We start from the raw sequence: 26,265 nt of genomic DNA on the forward strand, positions 1-26,265 counted from the left end.
GTTTTGTGTGTCCATTACATACCACTGTTATGTTTACAGATATTCTCACTTCCTCTAAGTTTAGCTGTTGACAGCTAGCGGCACTTCCTGGTGTTTTGTTTGCAGTACCATGCAGCAGGTGTTGATGTTGCGGTGTGATTAATTATAAACTGTCCACAGCTTTATTCACTTGTCTCCACAAATAAACTGTAACCCTCCCCCTTGTTGAGAATTTTGTAGTGAAGCTGTTAGTAATTTGCTGGCCCTGGGCTGTCGATCAAACACATACCCCCCCCCCCCCCCCCATCATTTTTGCATATTGGGTTCCTTGTTATCTCTCAGCACCTCATTACACATCCCCAGCATGATCCAGCCTGGCTCTGCCCCTAACTACCAGACACATGCATGTCATTACCGGAATTGAAAACATAGCAGGGGAAGCCTGGCTTGTCTAAACTTCCCCTGACCCTGGCTCACCAAACCTCCTTATACAGCAGGCAGGCTAATAAGGAAGGGGGCGTGGCCAAGAAGTGGGGGAAACCTTGCCTTTTAGGCCACCTTCAAGACATGACAATATCATTAAGTGACCTCAAGACTCCTAAATCTTCCGTATTTAACGCCTTCAAGGATCATTGAGAAAGAAAAACATGAGAATTACACAGTAGGCAGATGATACATGGGATATTGTAAACAGATGTTCCAGGGTTGCACAGTAGCACAGTGATGTGCCACATTATGTTCAGTGACCCAATAATGACCTTAGGATTGAACTGGGGGCATTCTTCTAGTCAATTTTCAGCATAAACTAGAGCTCTTTATAAAGCTTAGGGATTAGCTGTCATCAAAAAATGCCATTTTAAGTAAACTGTTGTTCTAACTTATCAATATTCACCAGACAATTAGATTCAATGATTCCTTTAATTACATTTAAAGATGTTGATGTTAGCAACACCACCTTCTAAAACCAACATTCCAGCCTACCAGCCTCTCTTTAAAAGTACATCAAGGTTGCCATTGACTTTTCACTGTTATCCCTGGCAATTTTACCAGTTGCTGGTCCTGCTCTTGCCATCCATCAACCAACCACAGTAGCTGTCAACAGCACAGCACGATTCTCCACACTTGATATAGTTCCCATTCCAATGGGAGGTGGGCAGGAGAACAATTTCATCAACCAACTGGGTGGGCAGTGACACTAATGACCCCTTCTTGCCACTTTGGTTGCAGGACTCCCAGTCCATCACAAATTTAACCACAGCCAACCATACATGGGCAGGGGGAAGGTTCATAAATCATGGGACAAATTACTGTTTTCCTCCAACATAAAACATCAGAAAACCCTCTATTTAGGGCCACTTCCCAGAGTAAAAGATACAGTACTTTGATTTACTGGTAGATAAGTATCTTGAAGTGTAAACTCATTAAGATGCGACATTGTAAGACAATTTACCAGGAATTTCCTAATTTAAAACAAGTATAGAAAAAGGGGATTTGTCTTGCTTTTCATCAAACAATACTGCTGATAACATCTGATACAATCAGCTCTCTCGATTGTCTGAAATCCAAAGTTAAACATTCCTTTGTTGCGGATAAGACAGACAAGTTGTCACACACATGTAAGACAACTGTGAGCACCAAGCACAATGTGTCGCTTCACACCCCGGCTCAAGGATGACTTCCAAAGACTTTGTCTCCTCCCTAGTCAAGAATGTTGGTATGATTACCACTTCTGCGTCTCCACACCCCTCCCTCCAAGCTGCCAACACACATCTACACACAGGCATTTCTCAAAGTCTTTGGTGACTTGCCAAGCTCAGAGATATTCGTCTGAAACTTAATCATGTAGCTAGTATATGCATAAATGCTCAAAGCTTTTAAGACTGAAATTGTTTAAGGTATGTTTCGTCACGGTGAACACAAAAGGTGTGTCCCAAAATTACCTGGTGTCCCAATATGCTATAATTGATCCTTGATGACGCAAGATAAAAATGAATCACCTCAATTAGAACTTCTCTCAATGCCTTTCATGTATTGCTAAAAGCTTAAGTATTCAGTGTATAACTTAGAATTACTTACTATTAGACAGTTTATGATTTGACAGCTGATGCACTGACTCCCAATTTCCTTGGGTAATGATTGTAAAAACTTACAGCGTGCTAGATTGCACTGTGTGTGAGGTAATTTAGGGAATGGGTGTGGTGCATTTAAATGCTATCAGCCCTGGTGAAACCTGTCCGACAACTTTTCCCTGCCCGCATTGGGAGGGGCGCAGCCCAGCATTGTCGACAAGCGACAAGACAAGGATTTTCTACAAAGACTGCAAATTTTCAGACCAAGGAAAACCTCTTATTACTGAAAAAGGATTAAATGAAAAGAATTGTCTAATGTTAAGCCCATTCTGGTACTTTTGATAAACACTTCTGATTTGTAAATGCACGTTTTTGATTCTAAACTCTGACCTTAGTCACCTTCAAAATGACGAAGCAAGAATACTTGACCTTTCTGACAATTTGTGACTGATACGTCACGGTGAATCATTTTAGTACCTGAAATTATGAAATATAAGACCAAAATACTTTAAGTCACATCAACTCTGTCAGCGAATGGTTTACAACTTCTCTTGAGAGCAAATACTACAAGTCACCTCAACTAGTTCTGAAACCATGTCTTGTTAGTATCTCAAGGCAATGCCCATTTTATACTTAGAGATTGAGACCTGATCAGAACACTTGGGGTCTGAACTAGTTTACTGGACTTTTCCTGCACTGCTGCCTACCGATGAATAACATTTGGTCAAAAACAGCTTCCTTAAATGAAACAAGCCATCAGCTGTGCACCATCTGGATAAGAAACAGTAAATAGTTTGACATCTGCAAGGTTTCACTTACAGTTAAAACTCAGGAACAACTGTCACTCTGCCAGCTTAGCAAATCCAGGCAAATGGCGATCATGCTAAAACCCTGGCTGGGCTGACAAGCCCCAGTGAGTACCACTTGGCATTTCAACAACACATGTGGCACACACGCCCACTCATGCCAACTTCTCAAAGTTGCTCAAGTTTCCTTACAAACTATATCATCTCCATACACCAGAACTGAACATGTTCATGTGCACCGCTAGATTATCCCTGTACCGACTAACAATGACGTGTACCTGATAGAAGTTCTGGTGAAGATTTCCGGCTACCCTCGGGTGGAAGACCTACGAGCTCTTGCCAGACGATTCTTGCCTCGGTGCCCAAGTGCTGCCCTGCCCACCAAGCATGCTCAGATGTATAAGTTTTTGCACACATCTCTAAATTGTCTTCCATGGTGCCGAGTGCAAAAGCAAGTAGTGCTACTCCCAGTGAAGATTACTCACTATGTAGGGAGCACTGATGTAGGGCAATTATCATTCCTGGGAGATGGCATGCATAGCTAATGTTACAGTGTAGGGCTGTGATTGGAGGAAGGGATAATTGACTTGCACCGCCAACTGTTTACACCAACAGGACAGGTGCACGTAATCCACGTAACAACTCCTTAAAACTTTTCTCTCCTGTATCAACATTGCCAAATTTGGACAGCTCAACAAGGGACATTAAAAACTTTTTAGTTTGTAAGACTAAGTTTATCAAGAAAGTTGTGATGTTTGAGCAGATGGTATGAGAGAAAATAGATGGTAATTAGCAGAGCTTGATAATTGCAGTAATTGGTGGATTTGTTTGTTTGCCGGACACCCACAGTTTGCTGAAAGATTTGTCTGCTATTTCTGAGAAACTGATATGAAACTGAGGAAAGATCACAATGTGTTAGATTTCTATCAAGAGTTTATGACTCCTCATTGAGAATCTTTGAAAATGAAAATTAACTGATCTGAAAATAAATTCTCAACGATTTATTTCCTTTCAACAAGATGGAAATATTCTTGAGCAGTCAGTGATAGTAATAAGTCATCTGGATGGTCCAGAGCATCTAGTAATTAACCATACCATCATATGGACCCAAGGTATTAGCAGGAAGCGAGGGAATTATAGGAATTTGTTGTACATTGTGTAGATTAAGGTCTATGAACCCCAGGTTACTGACTCAACTCTGTGATTGCAGACTGAATCATAGTTTTTGGGATAACCTCTTTAGAGTTAGACCGCCTTTTAATACAACAAAGAGATACATCCTGCCTTTGGCCACCAAAGACCTTGAAAACCAACCTAACAGTAAAGACCATCAGGAAGTTCAAACATGCCAAATGTAGCCTAAGTACTAAGTATGACTAACAGAAATTCCTCACATCGCCCTTTGACCCCACGGTGCTGTGACACACCATACCAGCGGAATGCTGTTGGACGGCATTACTGCATGATCTGAACCAATCACTGATAAAGGCTGTATATCCCCAGGCAGTCCTACTACAATGGAGCTACATTGTACATACTCTAAACACAATATAGGCATTATGGCGGACTTTGAATGGACACTGCATACAACCACAAACAAAATCTACCAGTATTCGACACTTACAAGATTTAAGAAATACTTAAAAGATAAAGAAAATATCCTATATACATAATGTACCAGTAAGAAGTATTCAAGATATAGTGAAATTTTCTATTAAGATAAAATATTCATATTGTATCAGTTGCTTGTCATGATGACTTGACACAATATGTACACATTAGGTGTCTAAAAAATCATTTCTTTGAGACGACACTTTCAGAGTGCAGTGTGCACAAAGGGCAGCTGATGACATCACTTGTCTAAAATTGGATTTGTGATGACTTTTAATTTTTTGTCAAACAATTTGCTGATATGACTTACATGTCATAATGACTGTGACATTACACTGTGTTCTGAAATTCATTTCTGGAGATGCATATGACACAAAAATTCAGTAGATAGCTATAGGTTGCCTATGACATCACCTGGCTAAGAAGTAATTTTAAATTGCTTAAAATGCACATCATGCTGACTTTGATGAATATTATGTTAATGCATTATCTTATACCTCTATCCACCTAGTAATATTCAGAACGTTCCAGAGTTAAGCACTAATGATGATGACGTAAAACATACAGTTCAAACAATATTAAACTTCATTGAAGACAGAGCAAAAGGGATTGATGTTGCTATCATAGTAACATCTATTATCATAATACCGGTACGTTTACGACGATTTCTCTAGCCATACTGATTTGACAAATTGTCAACGCATCATTTTCTCCAGTTACATGTTGCTGTTATAGCTTACCCTTGCCACTTCTTCTGTGTAACTTTTCTGCCACTCTTGTCCTGCTAAAAGCGTAATATTGTAATTGTAACACGCCGCGGAATTACACGGCGAACGGGCGCGTGGTTGGGAGGGGGTACAAAATACCGGTAGGAAGAAACACGGCACAATTAACTGCCGCTATGTACATTTATACATCCTCTGATGTTCCTTCCTTTTCTGTCAGTAAATGCATAAAACATAAACCTGCATGAGCATACAAAATGTCATGAGAAAACGGACGTATACTGTCAAGAATTTTCATTTAAATTCTGTCCGTCACAACCGCTATGACGTAACACTTCACTGCTAGCGTAGATATAAAAATGGCGGGAAAATGGCTGCGTACGTTCAATTTTGCCCATTCAGTCGTAGATCCGGGCTATTATGCAACGGTTCTTCACACTTTTACATGAGTTGTAGGTCACCAACAGAAATTCAAGATTGTTGTTGAATCATGTTCGTCTTGTGCCGTGAGCATGTGTAATTATGATCTATATAAATTTAGCAATGAATGTGACAGTGTGTTCGTCCCACGACGAGCTGCCTACCCCGAAATTTAAAAAAGAATATACTGAAAACTTTTGGCCTTGTTGTCTTCGAATGCATTGTTATCGATGCTTTGTAAATGGTGTATTGGACACCTAGATGTCTGAAGTGTGCACAGCTCAGAAATAACTATTGTTGCATGTGTAGATCTCTTTAAGTTCCAGTATTTTTAATCTACCGGTATAAGTCTTACTACCGGTATTATGCCAATGCATGTTACAATATACAAAATTAATATACAAGAAATTGAGGAATTTTTCTTAATTCTGATCTCAAAAAAGTTTTGCTTGTTTTAGTTGGAGCTATCAATACCTACTGGACACCAGTACTCTGTATATGTAAGGCATACTGGAGACACATGTGGCATTTTGCCTAATGTTTGTCTCAAGTAAACATGTGGGCCCAAGGAGGATGACATGTTTTGCTTCTAACCGCAGAAGAAGAAACACTGCTAGCTTCCTTTTTATCTAGCCATTGCTAATATGACTCACAAAATTGGCTCTTTGCTCTGAGCTATTATGCCTCAAAGTCTTTGAAAAGGTATAGTTTAACCAAGAACAGCGACTTCCAACAACCAGGGGCAAGACTATTAAAAGAGAGTGAAACATGGGTGAGAGAGACAAACTCTGACCTTAGCATCACAGTCTGCCCACTGACAACACTGGCTGACACTGTAGGTATTTGTCAGTTGGTGGGAGAAAGTGCCAGTCAACATAGGCAGGTTGTTATGCACACAAGAGTGGCCTTTATTTGCGGCACGAACGTGGCCTCAGTTTCCAGGTCCTACATTAACTGTCAGGGAGTTGTTGACTGCCTTAGAAACTAGCTTGGTAGTCTCTGGAATTATTTAAACCTTGTCTTTCTCTTGACTACAAATGAGTCTTTTGGCAAATTTATGGAGTCAAATGTAGAATCACCACTGTGTCTAATAGGTGAACTTTTGTTTAAAAGACATACAATGTGCACTATTACCAATCTGACAACTTCTTTCAAAATTCACTTTACACCATATGACACAAATTCATTTTCTAGTAAAGCAATTTGTGGTGAATGAAAGTGACCATTGTATATTAAGTGTTCACTTTTTTTTAGGCTTTAGATAATGTCTTTAGATAACAGTTTTAAGTCATTCATAGTCTCTGAACCTAACCAAATGAAGGAAAATGATGATACTTTAATAGTACTTCTCTTAGACATTTCTGAAGGTCAATCTAAAAACACTGACCTCATCAAAACCGTAGCATCTTGGGTGTAAGGATTCTGCGTAGTGCCTGCCACAGTATATGCTGCTGTCATGGTAGAAGTACAGAAGGTCCACTAAGAGGACTTGACAGGTACTGCAGCAGAAACACCCGGGGTGGCAGCAGACATCTGAACCTGTGTGGGAAGTGGTCACCGCTATGCTCCCTCCAATGTACCCTCACATTTGTAACATTTCTGTTAGAGAGAACAGAAAACAACAATGTTTACAGAATTAAGTCCTATGAAAATAAAACTAAGTTGTTGTAAACTTGCAGCTGTTACCCCTACCACATATCTGGCCGCCCCAAAGGGAGTAGCAAATTCTAACACTAGTGAAGGATAGCCTTTACCTCATATTATCTACATGCATTTGATTTGAAATAACTGGGAAAGAGCTACAGAAACTTCTGGAAGACAGACAGACAAGGAACTGGGAGGATGTAGGTAAAAAAAAAAACACACCATTTTGTTTATGGTGACAGATACATGCAAAACTAGTAATGTGCCTAAGGTGTTTTACCTTTTCCACTGAGGAAATGCCAGGTGGGACCCAGGCATACCCTCTTGCAACAGGCGTGTCTTGACTGATCTGTAACTTCTGGAACAGGGTGGTGACATCTCTGCTGTACACGTCATGATCCTCTCTTCTACACTTACACTGAGTACAACAGTTCCTGGGAAACGTTAAGGGAAAATATACGGTTAACAGTTACCATGTCACACTGTATAGGTAAACAATTCAGAACTTGGAAGTCTTTCAATCATTGCAGACTGCAGTTACATCATGAATTAGGCACCAGGTATAGACACACTAATGTGGTACATATTTTCCATTTAACAATTCAGAGGATTTTACCTGCAGTGTTTACAGCATGACTTTCAAACTTAAGGGATGACCTGAAACTTCAAAATCCTCCTTGTAGTGACAGGACCTTGCACTTTTAAATTAATCCAACTCAGCTGATATAACGAATTGTGTTAAATAATGGGCCAGATATAAAAGAGAGTCACCAGCAATTTCCATTAAATTCCACTACGCTTTAATACCAAAAAAAATGATGTTTATGCATAATTCACACCATGACCATGTCTTTGAGATAGTTGCAAGCAAATGTTAAAAGAGTACATGTATATATTGCATAGTGAAAGTGACATGTAAGTCCAGTGTACATCATATCCCTTGGCAAACTTTATTGCTGGTACTAGAAGGAAAGATTACATTGCAGATCTACATTACAGATCTTCATAAAATAGCCAACGAAAGTGAAGCTCCAATGAATTTACCATAGGGAATTTTGCTGTACAGGTGAACAGAAGATTACGATAAGACATCAATTCCAATTGATTTTAATTATTGCTAAACATATTCTTCTTTTTCAAATAAGGATATGAAAGAACATGTGTACACAAAATTTCATACTTTGCAGTAATGACAATGTAGGGAATTTTGTCTATCTTTTAATGCTGGATACAGCTTTGTTTGACAATTCTTTTTTGCCAAGTTTTCATGTTGCTGTTGATCAAATTATACTTTCTGATCATAAAAAAGTTGAAAAGTTTTGAAATCTTTTGGAAATCTTTCATTTGGCAGTGAATTGAACACCAAATTGTGGTTGTACTTGCTGATTGAAAACATGCCTTTCAAAAAGTTTGACCGGTCCGGGGACATATACATTGTGTATGTGCCACAAAGATTAGAACTGGCTGTGGTGCCTTCTCCAATATTATACAGTGTTCTTACATACAGTATGTGCCATTTATAACATAACCTTACAGATGCTTATCTAAAATATAATGTTTATGATACACCAGCGGCACTCCTTACAGTGATATGATTGATAGACGCTATGTGATTGCCACAAATGAAGCCCTACTTTATCACCTCTATCACAACTGTGTATTCAAGATCATTCCTCCTTGTTGACGTCTTGTTCAGCTTTGTGAAACTGACTTTGTGGTGTACATATGTTTATGTAATACCTGTGACGCAAAAAACGTTCAATACCGGTGTTCCGGACCATGTGATAACTTTCCTTATCACACGGGTTCTAAGTTGTATCACACAGGCTTCCTTCCAGTAAATCGAACTATTTCGAACGGGCCGAATACGGCACGGTTAAAAATTCGAATACCGGATTCAGATGTTAGAATTGCTGTTGTTACAATCTTTTGTTCGAGGACACAACATTTTCTCAACTTCTGGTGCATTTCGCATCGAAATATGTGTTTTCTCAGGTGGGTATGACATAAATAAAATCGGAGGGTGATCGGACCCGTGGGAGGGCTGGGTGATAAGGAATACACTGTGTTGTATTCTATATTTAGCAATTTCTAAACTGTTACAAATGATACTCGTATGCTTGATACATGGTACCTAAATCCAACATTTGGTTATCTTCAGATTTCCAAAGAGCTGTACAGACTTAATCATATAGAATGTTCCTTATGGTTTGCAGTCCTTCTATTCCCATCTTCAACATGCATTTGACCAAAAATCAAACAGCTTTATTACTCTCCAGTTTTAACTCCTCAAATTTATATGTCTAGTCCCCTGCAAAGCCAAATTTTGGGGTTGACTCTGCAGGAGTATCTAGTCTCACAACACCCAGATGATATGCGCATTAGTTTAATAGATCTTGTGTGGCTGTATTAAAGTTGCGAGACTGTTGTCGACAAGTCGCGTCATGACATCTAACGCGCCTTGACTGCGGCCTCGGCGTTGGTGCAGTCGGGGCAGAGGATGCGCCCACCCTCGTTGGTGAAGCCCTTGCCGACCAGGGAAGTGCCGCAGCCAACGCAGTTGAAGCACTGGCTGTGCCAATTCTGACCCTCAAAGGAGATGAACTTGGTGCCACCAAGACCTACAAAAGAAGAAGAGATATAAGGTTGGTATAGAACTGATATAAAGAAATAACCGCAACAAACGAAGAAACCGACTGTCAGTTGATGAGTGTCCTCAAGTAGCTGTTCTTCAGTAGTTGCACAAAAGCCTTTTAAAATAATACTACCAAAGTCTGTGAAGCAACAGCTATGCTCCGTGGATTTTAAGTGCCTACGGAATTAGTTTTAACCCATTCTGCCATCCTCAGGGAACACACTGCACTGCTGTCTAAGCCTGGCAGGTGTTAGAGAGGTGGGCGTAACACCTCACTTACCACCTGAGAGTTCCTCTAGACTTTCTGTCTCTTCTACATGTGATAACACAGGGTATAAAACATGGTATGTAGTCAGAACACACCAAAAATACTACAAACTCATCACAAAGGCAATCTATTTTGCATCTCAAAGGATGCTGAGGAACAGACTGACGTGAAAGTGACCTAATCAAATCATCTGGGTATATCACACTTGACTTTATTCCTGGTCATCTTTGGTCAGTCACTTCCTTAATTTTCTGTTGCATACATGTGTATTGTATCTGCAGGCACGTCGTTAACTTAAGTTAGTCTCCAATCAGTGTAGTTATAGAAGAATGGCTAGGTCAAAAAGTCCAGAAAGTTCTCTTTCTTCCAATTCTATGCTTGAATGTTAAACAATAGTTGCCAGTAGAAACTTCTGTTCTAAAGTTTGATATGTTGACACCTTGCCATCTTTGCCCAGGTATCTTATTTGAACACAAAGTTGTGACTACCCACCAGTGATAGGCTTGCCGCACTTGGCACACTTCTTGGCGAAGAGGTCCCCGTAGCAGTTGATGCAGTAGGGTTTGTCGTCCTTAGAGGTGAAGCGCTCCCCAGACAATTGCTTCTTGCAGTGGGTGCAGACGAAGCACTCCTTGTGATAAGGTTTGTCCTTATAGGTGATGCCACCCATGGAGATCACCTGGGAAGACAAAGGCCCAGATACACGTATTAGATCATCAAACTGATAAAAATAACTTAAGCTGCACACTGTGGGTGAAAGCCTTTTGGAAAGAAGAATATAGATATTGATTTCAAACAAAATTTTGGAAGTTTATGCTCAAATTTTATGTCTTTTGTAGATGTATCAGCTTTAAAGGTACCCAGAGCAATTTTTTGTGCATTAAAATTGGAAATATTCTGGATGAGACAATTGGTACGATATTGACATTTACTTCACCATACTAGCACATTTGTATCATTATTTCGTACTTTCAGTGTTTAAAAGGACGCATAAACATGCCGCAAACATACCCCTTTGATTTATTACATCCTTCAATAATTCAGCACTGGATCAAGCGGATCGAGCCACTAACGGTTTCCCTTTCGTAATTTTCTGTGATTTTTTAACGTGTGCGGGCACCGAGCAAATAGAATCTGATTCGCCCGTTCACAAATTGACACCTGATTCAATCAAGTGACGACATCTCCGGAAGCGTTCTCCGGGACTCATCGGTCGTGTTCGCGTGCATTCCAAAAATTTGAAATAATGGCACGTGCAGCGCTCAGATTTTCATCAAGTTCTCACCACCCAACGACGTCTCATCTTTGCTCAATGAAGGTCGATATGCAAGGCGATAGTATTACTTAACCCTAGTGTGTGTAAAAATGACTTGAGAATTGAATTTGATAAGACCAAAAAATTGCTTTGGGTGCCTTTAACACTTAATAACAGGCATTCAATCTTCATCAGTATTTTTGAAAAAACTTGGGAACGGTTTGTCAGATCCATGATACTGTAGGCCGCAGCATGATGTCTGGATGGAAAGGATGAACAAACAGAGCAAACACCCACCTTCCCGCAAATCGCGCACTTCTTGGCGTACTTGTCCTCATAGCAGATCTGGCAGATGACGCTGTCGTCCTTGGCGATGAAGCTCTTGGTGCCCATAGGCTTGGTGCACTCCTTGCAGGTGAAGCACTTCTCCATGAAGCACTTGCCCTGGTACTCCATCTTCTTGTCACCTTTATATGGGGGAGACATTTCAGTTTAAATTTTTCTTACAACGTAGAGTATGTCTTAAATGGTTGCACATACATTGAACATGATTTTAGCTAGCTCATGCTGGTGCTGGGGCATTTTTCATTCAAATTGAGCATTCTGAATTTTGTCTGTCATACGCAGCAAAATTCTGACAGTGATGATTTTAGCTAGCTCATGCTGGTGCTGGGGCATTTTTCATTCAAATTGAGCATTCTGAATTTTGTCTGTCATACGCAGCAAAATTCTGACAGTGACAGAAAAACTGGCGCTACATGTAGCTATAGAGCTGTGGATAGGACCAAATTCACCGGAAAAACCATATAAGATATGGACTGACAACTTAAGGGAAGAATTCTTCAACTTACACAGTGAGTGTTAGGGACAGATGTACCTGGTAGTCTGCCATCAAGCCTCCCCATCTAACCCTCTTGAGACGGGTAACAACAAATGATAAACCTGATAGTGACTGAAAGAGCAGAATGAAATAACTGTACATACCAGGGCTGAAGTGCTCGCCGCATGCATCACACTTGCCCAGGAAGAGCTCCTTGTGGCACTGGGCACAGTAGATCTTGTCATTCTTCTGGGTGAACTGCTGATCCACCAGTGACTTCCCACACTTGGAGCAGTTGAAGCACTTTTCGCACCAGTGCTTGTTGTTGAAGGACAGATCCTGTGAAAAGTTAAAAATCATAACAGGCCGTTAAAACCACACCTTGGTCTTGGTCAGGCAAATTGGCAGACATTCAAGAGAAGCTACTGGGTTAGAAATAGTACAGACAAAAACTCTTATGTGCGAGACTTGGAGGCTCCATTTTCAGATTTGGCAAGTGTTGTTGTCGGTGAATGAATAAATGGTTGGACAGAGCCAGGTGTATGAGAGGGTGAAGGTAGAAAGTGAACGTGTTCAAATTGAATTACAGCACTGTCTATGCCTGTACCTTCACGTCAGTCCCAATCTTCTTGCCACATCCCTCGCACGGGAAGGCGAACAGCTTCTCATAGCATTTCAGACAGTAGGCGTTGGTGTCTCGGTTGACATAGCGATGGCCAGTCAGACTGCAGTTACAGCTGAAGCAGTTGAAGTGGGTGGCATGCCACTGTTGCTTACTCATGTCTTTGGTGTATTCACCTGCGAAGATCAACTGGAGAGGCAAAACAAAAGAAAACCTTTAGACACATAGAAAAATCTTCAAGAAACTTAATCTTTAACGAAGATTGTTTCAATTTCTTAATCTGAAATCTTAGTTCTGACACTGGATTTTGTACCTCAGAATCATCCTAGTGCTGCAAAAGAGGCATAGAAAATTTACTTTACACATGGACGGTGCCTTTTGGTGAAAGAAACATATGATTTATACAGATAGATTCAGTTTTCTAAATGTGTTCTTGGAAGATGTACTGAGTGTAATCTTTGTTGATGAAAAAAATGTCTATATGGTACAACCAAATTTTTCACAGAAGCTACAAGACTCTTTCAACAAGCGGTTGAGTGAAGTTATAAAACTTTGCTAATCTCGTAATATGTAAACTAAATAACCTGTATGAAACATATAAAACATCTAGACTACAAATGTAGTACTAGACTGGAAAAAAATCAGATGGAATTTTTATGGCAGAAAATTGGAGACCAAAAGATTAAGTGAAAGATAGTGCTTTGAATGGCAATGATGTAATGCTGATATATGTCTTTGAATGTCCTTGATTACATATAAACAATATTTCGTGACTCCATCCATTTTTTTCTTACAAAAAGTGTTGTTGCTTTTCTACTCAATGCACATGTGGTGTGTTATAACCCCTTACAAAAAAGGCACATTTCAAAAATCTGAATGATGAATTATCAACATTTTACACAGCAAGTGCAGCTCGGGAACATACTGACAGTTCCACAAAACAATTAAAGAAAGCTGTTAATACACTACATGAGCTGTACATTAATATTTCATACATATCTCAACAACTCATATGTGTGTATAAATGATGAGATTTATTGAAACAAAGAGGCTCTAAGAACAGTTACTACTTTTCATCTAGGCTATCTTGAATCAGCTTTCTTTCTTGAAGCGAGCAGACACAGTAGTATATCAGCTGCATTATAAGGTCATATATAGACACTGTCTGTAGGCCATGCATTGTTGCCATAGCCTTGAAAACATCACAGGAATCCATTGACCCATAAGATCTGGTGCAAGTGGTGAAACTGTATCCATTAATGACAAGGCTGGAGATTAACATTGTCTAAATGGGCCCTAAAAAAATTATCAACTTTTTCTTTCCCTCTGTTCTAGGACTTTTATTTGTCAGCCTCAAGACTTTTCAGCAAAGACTATCCTAAACTGCTATGGTTTTCCCCAGCTGTTAAGTTTAGAGCAACAAGAAGGGACTAGCTACCAGCTCTAGGAAGGAATGCAAAGACTACTGGATCTCGACAAACTTCTGCCCTGGGCTAGAAGACAATTCAAACCCAACCATGCAATTCCTACTGACAGTTTTACATGTACCTAGTATCACCAAAACTGCTTTAGGCTACACTCCCACCTAACTAATGGGTGTGTCAGAAATGTCTCATTCACAATCAGCCAACTGTGTACGCAGTGGCGGCGGCACAGGGGGGCAGGGGGGGTCTGCTGCCCCCCCCAAAAAAATATGTTGGGGGGGCATCCCCCCACCCCACAAATCAAGCTGAAACCTTATGTATTTTTTTGCTGATGGAAATTTCAAGAAATCAAGCTAGTCAAACAGCAAAATTTACGCCTGAACACGCAAGAACGTTTCAGAGAGTCCCGATTTCAAAATTTCGCCAGAGTTCCCTTGTGACGGCTCGCGTCTTCGGCCATGTCGGCGCAGGACAATATGTTGTGGGAGCGTCGCTCTCAAAAAACTTTTAAACTAATAGAAATTTTATTATCGTACTTAGCTTAGTTTACAAGCAGAATGTGGCCCTCAAATGCCGGAAATGACGTTTCAGGCGGTCAAGATTTCAAAATTTTCTCCGGACCTCCCGAGCGATGACATGGTTGAGGCGTGGGTCATCGCCCTCAAACATCTCTTTCTTTGACAAAAATGGTATTAGATTTAGCATAGTCCCTCAGCAAAATCTGTCCCTCAAAATACAGAAAATGGGGTTTCAGAGGGTGCAGATTTTAAAATTTCCCCAGACCAACCATGCGACAGCTTGCAACTTCGGCACTCGAAATCATGAATATACTTTGGGGGCATTGCCCTTGCTAAAAGTGTCTTTCTAACAGAATTGTCATCAAAGTTAGCTTAGTCTGGCAGCAAAATGTGCCTGTCAAAACGCAGGAAATGGCGTTTTAGAGGGTCAAGATTTCAAAATTTTCCGAGGGAGCATGCCAAACTTCTGTCAGTAAAAGTTCCCCCCCCAAACGAAATTTGCTGCCGCGCCTCTGATACGTCTCTCCATTTTCCCAAACAAGGCACCAAAAATCTGACACGTACATGCAAGACAGACAAAGGGGAGAGAGCTTTTTTTTTAGCTCATACGTTTACAATCATCATGACATTGTAAGGACTTAAACAATGAGAAGCCTGAGCGCTATGGACAGGAAACAACAAGGTTGTATTCCACTCACCACAAATCTCTGATAGATATATGAGGTTATAGAGCTGACATTGCACCTTCTTGGCATGTGAGGAGCCGTACACTACCTGATCTGTATCTGTATCTATTAGCCGGTATAACCGCCGTTCGGCGCAACACACCAGCTTCGCAGGCACGCAACGTGGCAGCAGCTGGTTATATTATACCGAATGACCAGTCACACCTAACTACCACACCTAATGATTTACAGTAGTAGTGGGTGAAACTGGTGCGACATGTCTTAGTCATCCTGCCTCAAGGGCAGGTGGTTGCACGTTAACAACATGGTGTCCGTTTGGAACATTTGTTTTCCTCCGTAACTCAGACAGTCACTCTGATCTAACTCCGTGCCTCCAAATTAGCCATTATAGGGTGAAAAATCAAGTTATTAAGTTGGAGACTTGTAACTCTTTAACAATTTTTTATCTGTAAAGTGTAAGATTGGACACTGGCACTTTTCAATTCTGCTCAATTTTCAAAAGATTAGAGATTACTGCTGCCATCACAAAAATGCCATTTTGAGTAAACTGTTTTCTAACTTATCAATATTCACCACTCAATTAGATTTTATTATGCCTGTAGGCTGTAGTCACATTTTCAGGAGTCAGCAACACCTTCTTCTAAACCCAACATTCCAGCCTCTTTCAAAACACGTCAAGGTTGCCAATGACTCTTTAACACATTCAATCCCAGGCAATTTCAACAGTTGCTGGTCCTGCTCTGATGCCATCCATCACCAACCACAGTAGCTGTCAACAGCCCAGCATGATTCTCCACACTTGACAGCAATAGTTCAAGCATGGGCGGAGCGAGTCTAATGTGGATATAGCATAGCCCCGCCCTCTCAAGGAGTTTGTTGGCATCCCCTGAGGGCGTAGCCCAGGGATGCCAACAACTCTGTTGAAATGTTATGATGACAGTCATGGGTGCCATGAATATGATTTATTGCATTGGTTAGAGCACGGCTGTCCCTTGAGAGGAAGGGAAGTCTGGCTCTTGGTTGGCTGAAACAGCAGGCCAAGTTAGTTAGAGCACTACCTCATGGGACAGAGGTGCTCTAACTAACTTGTGACCATACTATGTGGATTTCAAAAGCAACAAAATCCTATAAACCCCTGATTGGCTGAGGACAGATGGCTACGCTCTAAAGGGAGGTGGGCAGGAGAACAATTTCATCAACCAACTGGGTGGGCAGTGACACTAATGACCTCTTCTTGCCACTTTGGTTGCAGGACTCCCAGTCCATCACAAATTTAACCACAGCCAACCATACATGGGCTAGGGGGAAGGTTCATAAATCATGGGACAAATTACTGTTTTCCTCCAATATAAAACATCAAAAACCCTCTGTTTTGAGCCACTTCCTGGAGTAAAAAATGCTTGATTTACTGGTAGATGAGTATCTTGAAGAGTAGACATAAACACATAAAGATATGACAATTGTAAGACAATTTACCCAGAGTTTCCTAATTTCGAACAAGTGTAGAAAATAGGGATTTGTCTTGCTTTTCATCAAACTATGCTGCTGATATCAACATTTGATTGTTGCTGGTAAGACAGACAAGTTGTCACACACATGTAAGACACTGTAAGCTCGAAGCACTTCACACCCAGCCTCAAGGATAGCTTCCGAAGACTCCATCCCCTCCCTAGTCAAGAATGTTGGTATGATTACCACTTCTGGGTCCCCACAACATTCAGGCTACCAGCACACATCCTCACACAGGCATTTCTCAAAGTCTTTGGCGACTTGCCAAGCTCAGAGATATTCAACTGAAACTTAATCCTGTAAGTGTAGACATCAATGCTCAAAGTTTTTAAGATTAAAATTGTTTGGGATAAGTTCCATCCTCAGGTGAATGTAAAGGGTGTGTCAATATGCTACAATTGGTCCTAGATGACGCAAGATAAATTGAATCATCTCAATGACAACTTCTCTGAATACCTTCAGGTATTGCTAAAAGCTTCAGAGTCCAGCGTTCCACAAAAAAGCTTGAAATTACTGAGAGATATTTATAACTAAAAGAAAATTGGCCCCGGCGACTTCCCCTTGTAATAGTGGTAAAACCTACAGTGTGTTAGATAGCGCTGCACCTGTGAAGTAATTTGGAGAATGGGTGTGGTGCCTTTAAATAACATCCGTTGGTTATTGGGTGGGCCGACTACTCACTCTTTGCAGCCAGGGGCTGAATTGCGAGGAGCTTACATCAGCCCTGGTGAAACATGTCCGACAACTTTTCCTCAGCCCAAGTAGTGTGCACTGGGAGAGGCGCAGCCAGGCATTCTAGACTATCAACAAGACAAGAATTTTGTTCAAAGACTGCAGACAAGAAAAACCTTTAAGTACATTCTAGCCTGTTACTCGCAGGGCCGGTGTGGGAACCATTGTAGAACCAGAGGGGTGAGTAGGAACAGAAAGTAGGAACAGAAAGAAACAAACATGTCGACACCTTGGATCGAACCCGGGCCGGCAGATCAAAAGCCAACGTTCAAACCACAACGCCAAAAGTTCAAGAGCTATTAGCGTAGTCAGTTTGACAACGCTTAAACCACTGTTACATAGTACAGAAAAAGGATTTAATGAAAATAAATGTCTAAAGTTAAGCCCATTGTGATACTTTTGATATAAACTTCTGATTTGCAAATGCACGTTTTCAAATTCTCAACTCTGACCTAAGTCAGTACCTTCAAAATGACAAAGCAAGAATACAATGACCTTTCTGATCATTTGTGACTGATACGTCACAGTCAATCATTTCAATTGATTAGTACCAAATGTAGAGCAAAAACTGCAAGTCATATCAACTTAGTAAATGGTCTACAACTCTTTCTGAAACCATGTTTTGTAAAAGTATCTGATGATCAAGATAATGCTCACGCTACAGATTGAGACCCGATTTCAGAGCACTTAGGGTCTGAACTAGTTTACTGGGCTTCTCCTATCCTACTGTTTACCGTAGAATAACATTTTGTCACCAACAAGCTTCCTTAGATGAAATAAACCATCAACTGTACACCATCTGGGCAAGAAACAGCAAATAATTAGACATCTGTTAATCTGTTACATCGGCTCCACTTATAGTTTAACCAAGGCAAATGGCGATCTCGATAATACCCTGCCAGACTTCTGGGCTGACAAGCCACAGTAAGTGCTTGGCATTTCAACAACACCTGTGGCACACGCCCACTGGTGCAAACTTTTCAAAGTTACTCAACAAGTCTTCTTACAAACGTTTATGTGCACCGCTAGGTCATTCCTTTACAGACTAACAATAATGTAATGTACCTGATACAGTGATAGAAGTTCTGGTGAAGATTTTCCGCTGCTCTACTAGGGTGGAAGACCTTTGAGCACTTCCTAGTCAATGCTTGCCTCCACGCCCCAGTACTGCCCTGCCTACCAAGTTTGAACAGATTTATAAGTTTATAAGTTTTTGCACTCAGCCCCAAATAGTCTTCCATGGTGCCGTGTGCAAAAGCAAGTACCGGTAGTACGACTCCCAGTGAAGATTACCCACCATCATGCCTGGGAAATGTCACGCATAGCTAATGTTACATGAAGGACTGTGATTGGTGAAAGGGATAATTAACATGCGCCACCAACTGTTTACACGACAAGACAGGTGAAAGTAACCCACGTAACAACTCCTGAAAACTTTTCTCTTCTGAATCAACACCACACTTGGACAATTCAAGGACGTTCTATACGTCCTTGGACAATTCAACAAGTAACATTAAAAACTGTCAAGTTTGTAAGACTAGGTTTATATGAGAAGGTTCTGATGTTTGAACAGATAGTAGGAATTGTGAACATATACATGTAGTAGGTAATTAGCAGAGTGTGATAATTGCAGTAATTGGGACCATTCAACTCTCACGAATATGCAAATTAGTTACCTCTCATGAACATGCAAATTGTAAATGATTACTAAGCAGGACGTCATGACTCCTGTACAATGTACATGCACATACGTTGCATACAGCGTTGCGCACATGCACATGCGGTGCAAACGTCATGAATGTATCACCTAACAGCCTACGTCAAGAGTCTAGTAGGTCCCTCATCAATACCTTCTGTCTTCTGTTTTCGGTCAGACTGACCATTCTGAACCTTCTATGACACTCTGGCCATTCTGACCATTCTCCATCAGTCTCTGGCCATTCTGACCATTCTCTGTCGATCTGGCCACTCTGACCATTCTCCATCACTCTGGCCATGCTGACCATTCTCTGTCAATCTCGGGTCATTCTGCATCACTCTGGCCATTCTGAACACCTCCATCACTCTGGCCATTCTGACTATTCTTCATCACTCTGGCCATTCTGACCATTTTCCATCCCTCTTGACATTCTGTCCATTCCCTACCACTCTGGCCATTCTCCATCACTCTGGCCATTCTGAACATTCTCTGTCACTCTGGTCATTCTGTCTATTCTCTGTCACTCTGGCCATTCTGACCATTCTGTCAGTCTCTGGTCATTCTGACCATTCTCTGCCACTCTGGCCATTCTCCATCACTCTGGCCATTCTGACCATTCTCCATCATTCTTAACATTCTGTCCATTCCCTACCACTCTGGCTGTTCTCCATCACTCTGGCCATTCTGACCATTCTCTATCAATCTTGCCATTCTGACCATTCTCAGCCACTCTGGTCATTCTGACCATTCTTCATCACTCTGGACATTCTCACCATTCTCCATCACAGATAATGGCCGGAGTGACAGAGAATGGTCAGAATGGCCAGAGTGACGAAGAATGGTCAGAATGGTCAGAGTGATGGAGAAAGGTCCGAATGGTCCGAGTGATGGAGAATGGCCAGAGTGATGGTCAAAATTCCCAGAGTCATGGGGAATGCTCCGAATGGTCACTGTGGTCAGAGTGATGGAGAATGGCCAGAGTGATGGTCAGAATTGCCAGAGTGATGGGGAATGGTCAGAATGGTCACTATTCTCAGAGTGACAGAGAATGGTCAGAATGCTCAGAATGAAGGAGAATGGTCAGAATGCCCAGAGTGGTGGAGACTGGTCAGAATGCCCAGAGTGGTAGTAAATGGTCAGAATGACCAGAGTGACAGAGAATGGTCAGAGTGATGGAGGTCAGAATGGCCAGAGTGGTGGAGACTGGTCAGAATGACCAGAGTGATGGAGAATTGTCAGAATGGCCAGAGTGATTGAGAATAGTCAAAATGAACAGAGTGACAGAGAATGGTCAAAATGACCAGAGTGACAGAGAATTGTCAGAATGGTCGGAATGGCCAGAGTGGTGGTGAGTGGTCAGAATGACCTGAGTGACAGAGAATGGTCAGAATGGCCAGAGTGGTAGTGAATGGTCAGAATGACCAGAGTGATAGAGAATGGTGAGAATGGCCAGAGTGATGGAGAATGGTCAGAATGGCCAGAGTGGTAGGGAATGGATAGAATGGCCAGAGTGATGGAGAATGGTCAGAATGGCCACAGTGACAGAGAATGGTCAGGCTGACCAGAGTGATGGAGAATGGTCAGAATGGCCAGAGTGACAGAGAATGGTGAGAATGACCAGAGTGATAGAGAAGGGCCAGAGTTAACGGGAATGGTCAGAATGACCTGAGTGACATAGAATGGTCAGAATGGCCAGATTGATGGAGAATGGTCAGAAACTTGCCAAAGTGGTGGAGAACGGAGAGAATGGCCAGAGTGATGGAGAATAGTCAGAATGGCCAGAGTGATGGAGAATGGTCAGAATGGCCACAGTGACAGAGAAGTGGTCGGAATGGCCAGAGTGATGGAGAAAGGTCAGAATGGCCAGAGTGATGGAGAATGGTCAGAATGGCCAGAGTGGTGGACAATGGCCAGAATGGCCAGAGTGATGGACAATGGTCAGAATGGCCAGAGTGGTGGAGAATGACCAGAATGGCCAGAGTGATGGTCAGAATGGCCAGAGTGATGGAGAATGGTCATAATGGCCACAATGACATTGTCAGAATGACCAGAGTGACAGAGTATGGTCAGAATGGCCAGAGTGATGGAGAATGGTCAGAATGGCCAGAGTGGTGGAGAATGACCAGAATGGCCAGAGTGATGGAGAATGGCCAGAGTGATGGTCAGAATTGCCTGAGTGATGGGGAATGGTCAGAATGGCCACAGTGACATTGTCAGAATGACCAGAGTGACAGAATGGTCAGAATGGCCAGAGTGATGGAGAATGGTCAGAATGGCCACAGTGACAGAGAATGGTCGGAATGGCCAGAGTGATGGAGAAAGGTCAGAATTGCCAGAGTGATGGAGAATGGTCAGAATGGCCAGAGTGGTGGACAATGGCCAGAATGGCCAGAGTGATGGACAATGGTCAGAATGGCCAGAGTGATGGAGAATGACCAGAATGGCCAGAGTGATGGTCAGAATGGCCAGAGTGATGGAGAATGGTCAGAATGGCCACAGTGACATTGTCAGAATGAGCAGAGTGACAGAGAATGGTCAGAATGGCCAGAGTGATGGAGAATGGTCAGAATGGCCAGAGTGGTGGAGAATGGCCAGAATGGTCTGAGTCTGACCGAAAACAGAAGACAGAAGGTATTGATGAGGTACCTACTAGACTATTGAAACAGGCTGTTAGGTGATACATTCATGACGTTTGCAACGCATGTGCATGTGTGAACGCTCATGTGTGCAACGCATGTGCATGTGTGAACGCTCATGTGTGCAACGCATGTGCATGTACATTGTACAGGAGTCATGATGTACTGCTATCATTTGTAACTCATTTGCATGCTTGTGAGAGTTAAATTGTCCCGTTACCGGCAACTTGCCAGGAGAGACTAAGCCATTAGAATTTCCCTCAGTAATACATGCATTCCAATTGGAGAGTTGAGGAAACAAATATGCAATTATCTCAAGAATAAAAAGTTCAAGCCATACAAACTTACCCTCAAATGATAGCCTACTATGTCCTCATGAAATTCATTTGCAAGAATTTCTATACGACTAATCTTTTGATACACCCCTCTATTTAGAGCCCTTGGATTGGCCCGTTTGGCTCAAAACAGCTATCTGACGACGATACCACTATTTCAGGGGGGTGCGGAAACCCCCTCGATGGAGAAAGGTCATTTTTTACAACTCAACAAGTATAGGGTCTGTCCTACCGCAGCCACTCCCAAAATGCCCAGATTTCACATAAAATCCCACCAAGAAAGGCTTTTCAATGGTTTAAAGCCTTGTTTTTATTTGAGCTCTCTAACTTGGGGGGGAGGGGGAGGGGGGGGGCTGTAGGCGCATGCGCTAATTGTTGCATCACCCCTGCCAGTTTGTCTAAACATCTTCTATGGTGCCGTGTGCAAAGGCAACCGGTAGTACAACTCCAAGTGAAGATTACCCACCATGCAGGCCGCGAATTATCATGCCTGGGAAATGTCATGCATAGCTAATGTTACATGTGATTGGTGAAAGGGATAACTAACATGCGCCACCAACTGTTTACACCGACAAGACAGGTGAAAGTAACCCACGTAACAACTCCTTAAAACTTTTCTCTTCTTAATAAACATCATCACATTTGGACAATTCAACAAGTAACATTAAAAACTGTTAAGTTTGTAAGACTCTAGTAGGTTTATATGAGAAGGTTCTGATGTTTGAACAGATAGTATGAATTGTGAACATATACATGTAGTAGGTAATTAGCAGAGTGTGATAATTGCAGTAATTAGTGGCTTTGTTTCTTGGCTGGGCAACCTGCCAGTTTGTCTAAACATTAGGGTAACAGTTGGTAGCTATATCTGAGCAGTTGACATGGAATTGAGCAAAGATCTATTTTTATAACTGAATGCATTGAATATCTTGATAACCCCAAAATGAAAATTTTCAAAGATGGCAATATTCTTGTGATAAGAAGTCACTCACTGACAGTTAATCTGAATTGGCCTTTATCTCAGACTATACCATCAATGACCCAAGGTATTAGCAGGGAGCAAGGGAATTATAGGAATTGGTTGTACATTGTGGGTATGATGTGGTATGACCCCCAGGCTGCTGTCTATGACTCTATCATCACATCCTGAATCACAGAGTTTGAAAAGACAAGTATCTTTGCTCAAAAGGATTATCATGAGGCCTTCTAAGATATGTATCATGAAGAAAAATGTTTGATGCTGTGTGTAGTATGACCCATCCAGGATATATACAGTTAACACATGGGCACATGGAAGAAACATTTGAGACTGCCTTTGCAACAACACTTTAGGAGATTATTATCAGTTTGACACCAAAGACCTTGAAAATCATCCTATTCACTCAAGCACCTTAAAACGTTTCAAGACCATCAGAAAGATCAAATATGCCGAATGTAGTCTAGTAGAATGACTTAGTTGAACAGAAATTCCTCACATCGCCTTTTTGACCCCAGGGTGTTGTGACACACCGTACCAGCGGAATGCTGTTGGACAGCATTTCTGCATGATCTGAACCAATCACTGGTAGGAGCTGTTTATCCCTCGGCAGGCCCACAACAATGGAGATACTGTAAATGCATTCAAGTTCGCGGGGATTTGATTTTGCGGTAGCGGGAAAAGGGACTTTTCGCAGTGGTTTTAAGTTCGCGGTAGCACCATGCACTGTAGTCTCTTACTGCCACGGAAAAATGTTCGCGGTGGTTTTAAGTTTGCGGTGAAGCGGCCACCGCGAAAACCGCAAACATTAAACCACCGCGAAAGTTTTTGCATTTACAGTACATGTAAACAATCTGAACACATTACATGTATGGGCATTATGGTGGAGCTTGCTTGACACACTTACATATGTAGCCACAAACAAAATATATTCAATGCTTACAAGATTTAAGAAATTTTTTGGTTGGATAAAGAAAACATCCTATACATCTGTACATCTAAGATTAAGAAGTATTGGATATTACTTGGTAGATAGAGGTATGAGATATGCTTCACATTTCTTTAAAGTGATCATGACCTGCATTTTTTAAGCTTATTTATTACTTCTTAGCCAGGTGATGTCATTGGCAAGCTATCCCATGAATTTTCATGTCATCTTCTGGAATGAATTTCATAATACAATGTAATGTCATCATGACAAGTAACTAGTATCAACAAATTGTTGGAAAAATTGAAAGTCATCACAAATCCAGTTTTAGACAAGTGATGTCATCAGCCGGCTGGTATTTGTGCACACTGCACTCTGAAAATTATCCTGACAAAGAATGAATTTTTCAAAAGACACCTGCCGTACATGATATGTCAAGTCATCATGACAAGCAAGTAAAACAATATGAATATGTTGTTTTTACTAGAAAATTTCACTGCACATGTACATGGCTGTAATTCAGAAAGTAAGCACTGATGATGATGATGATGATGTAAAACTTCTTGTTCAAAAAATATTGAATTTATTGATGACAGTTCAAGTCAGAGCAAAAGGGATTGATGTTGCATATCATACTACAATACACAAAAATCAATGTAGATGAACTTGAGGAATTTTTCTCAAGTTTTGATCTTTGATAAAGTTTTGTTTCTTACAGTTGGAGATATCAAGATTTACTGGATATTAGTAGTACAGTATACGTGTGAACGAAGGTAACCAATGTATAAACATAAACTTTTTTCTGGAGGCTTTTCTGGCTCTTTCCATAGACATTTCTGATGGTCAATTAAGAAAACACTCACTTCATCACAACCATAGCACCTGGGGTGTAAGGACTCTCCGTAGTGCCTGCCACAGTATATGCTGCTGTCATGGTAGAAGTACAGAAGGTCCACCAAGAGGACTTGACAGGTACTGCAGCAGAAACACCCAGGGTGGCAGCAGACGTCTGAACCTGTGTGGGAAGTGGTAACCGCTATGCTCCCCTCCGGGATTGTACCCTCACATTTGTAACATTTCTGTTAGAGAGAACAGAACAACACAACAATGGTCACAGAATTAAGTACAATGAAAATGAAATTTCGTAATAAATAAAATGAAATGAAACTAAGTCATGGTAACTTGCAGCTGTTGCCCCTACTAGATGTCTGGCCCAAAGGGACTAGCAAATTATAACAGCATTGAAGGATAGCCTTCACCTTATCTTCATTACAGCAAGGTTACAGACACCTCTTTTGGAATCTTGATAAACTGGATATAGCTTATCACACAGATCTTGATAACAGTCAAAGTGTTCGGCATGCCATTAGCTAAATATAGAATCTAATCATGACATTCCTTTGGTATGATGTAAAAGATAATGTTTATCTCTATGACCTTCCATATTAGGCATTCACACAAGGGAATAGAAATGACTTTGGTGTATGTTCCACTGACCCAGCATACATTTGCTCCATTGACCCAGGTTTACTCAAAAGGAAAGTGATGATGCACTTGCCATGTCTCGCTCAATATTCTCCTTGACTGTTCCCATCCCGTAGGACTGGTAGTCTCTCTTCTGTCTGAATAACTTGAAGTCCCTCCTCTCTGAGTCTGTCAGCTCACTGCCACAAAATGCTTCATCAAAGTCCTACCAAGGAAAACACATCTCTGATAAGCACTAGTGTAATATGACACTTGTCTTTTATTCTGCACTAGTAGCTATAATGGTATTTTAAGCATTTTGGTTCCTATACATGAATTTTTGTAAAAATAACTTCAGCATTTGCTAGATTTTGACTGGTATTGTCAAATTGGCTAAGGCAGAATTGTGACAAGAATATACAACACTGTGTACTCTTCTTAGCATACAAAATAAGGAACTGAAACTATTTGTCTTGTTTTGCCTTTTCAGATTTAGCCTCTTTTGTA

The 26,265-nt window shown here is 41.2% G+C and overlaps 1 protein-coding gene across 5 annotated transcripts in view; it reads right to left on the minus strand.

Annotated features, from left to right (window-relative positions):
- The window catches only part of LOC118422534 (four and a half LIM domains protein 3-like), a 47,495-nt gene that overhangs the window by 10,560 nt on the left and 10,670 nt on the right, over window positions 1–26,265 (minus strand). For 3 of the 5 annotated variants that reach the window (XM_035830159.1, XM_035830162.1, XM_035830161.1), the window contains 2 exons: window positions 25,853–25,984; window positions 25,158–25,373 (listed from right to left, as the gene is read on the minus strand). In XM_035830159.1, the coding sequence (XP_035686052.1) occupies window positions 25,158–25,373; window positions 25,853–25,984 (348 nt within the window). Of the gene's footprint in view, window positions 1–9,332; window positions 9,876–10,649; window positions 10,837–11,709; window positions 11,880–12,396; window positions 12,572–12,839; window positions 13,044–25,157; window positions 25,374–25,852; window positions 25,985–26,265 lie in introns of those variants that run through there. The other 2 variants (XM_035830160.1, XM_035830163.1) reach the window with 2 other exon arrangements.

Source organism: Branchiostoma floridae, chromosome 9 (genome assembly GCF_000003815.2).
Source record: "Branchiostoma floridae strain S238N-H82 chromosome 9, Bfl_VNyyK, whole genome shotgun sequence".
Classification (NCBI taxonomy): Eukaryota; Metazoa; Chordata; class Leptocardii; order Amphioxiformes; family Branchiostomatidae; genus Branchiostoma; species Branchiostoma floridae.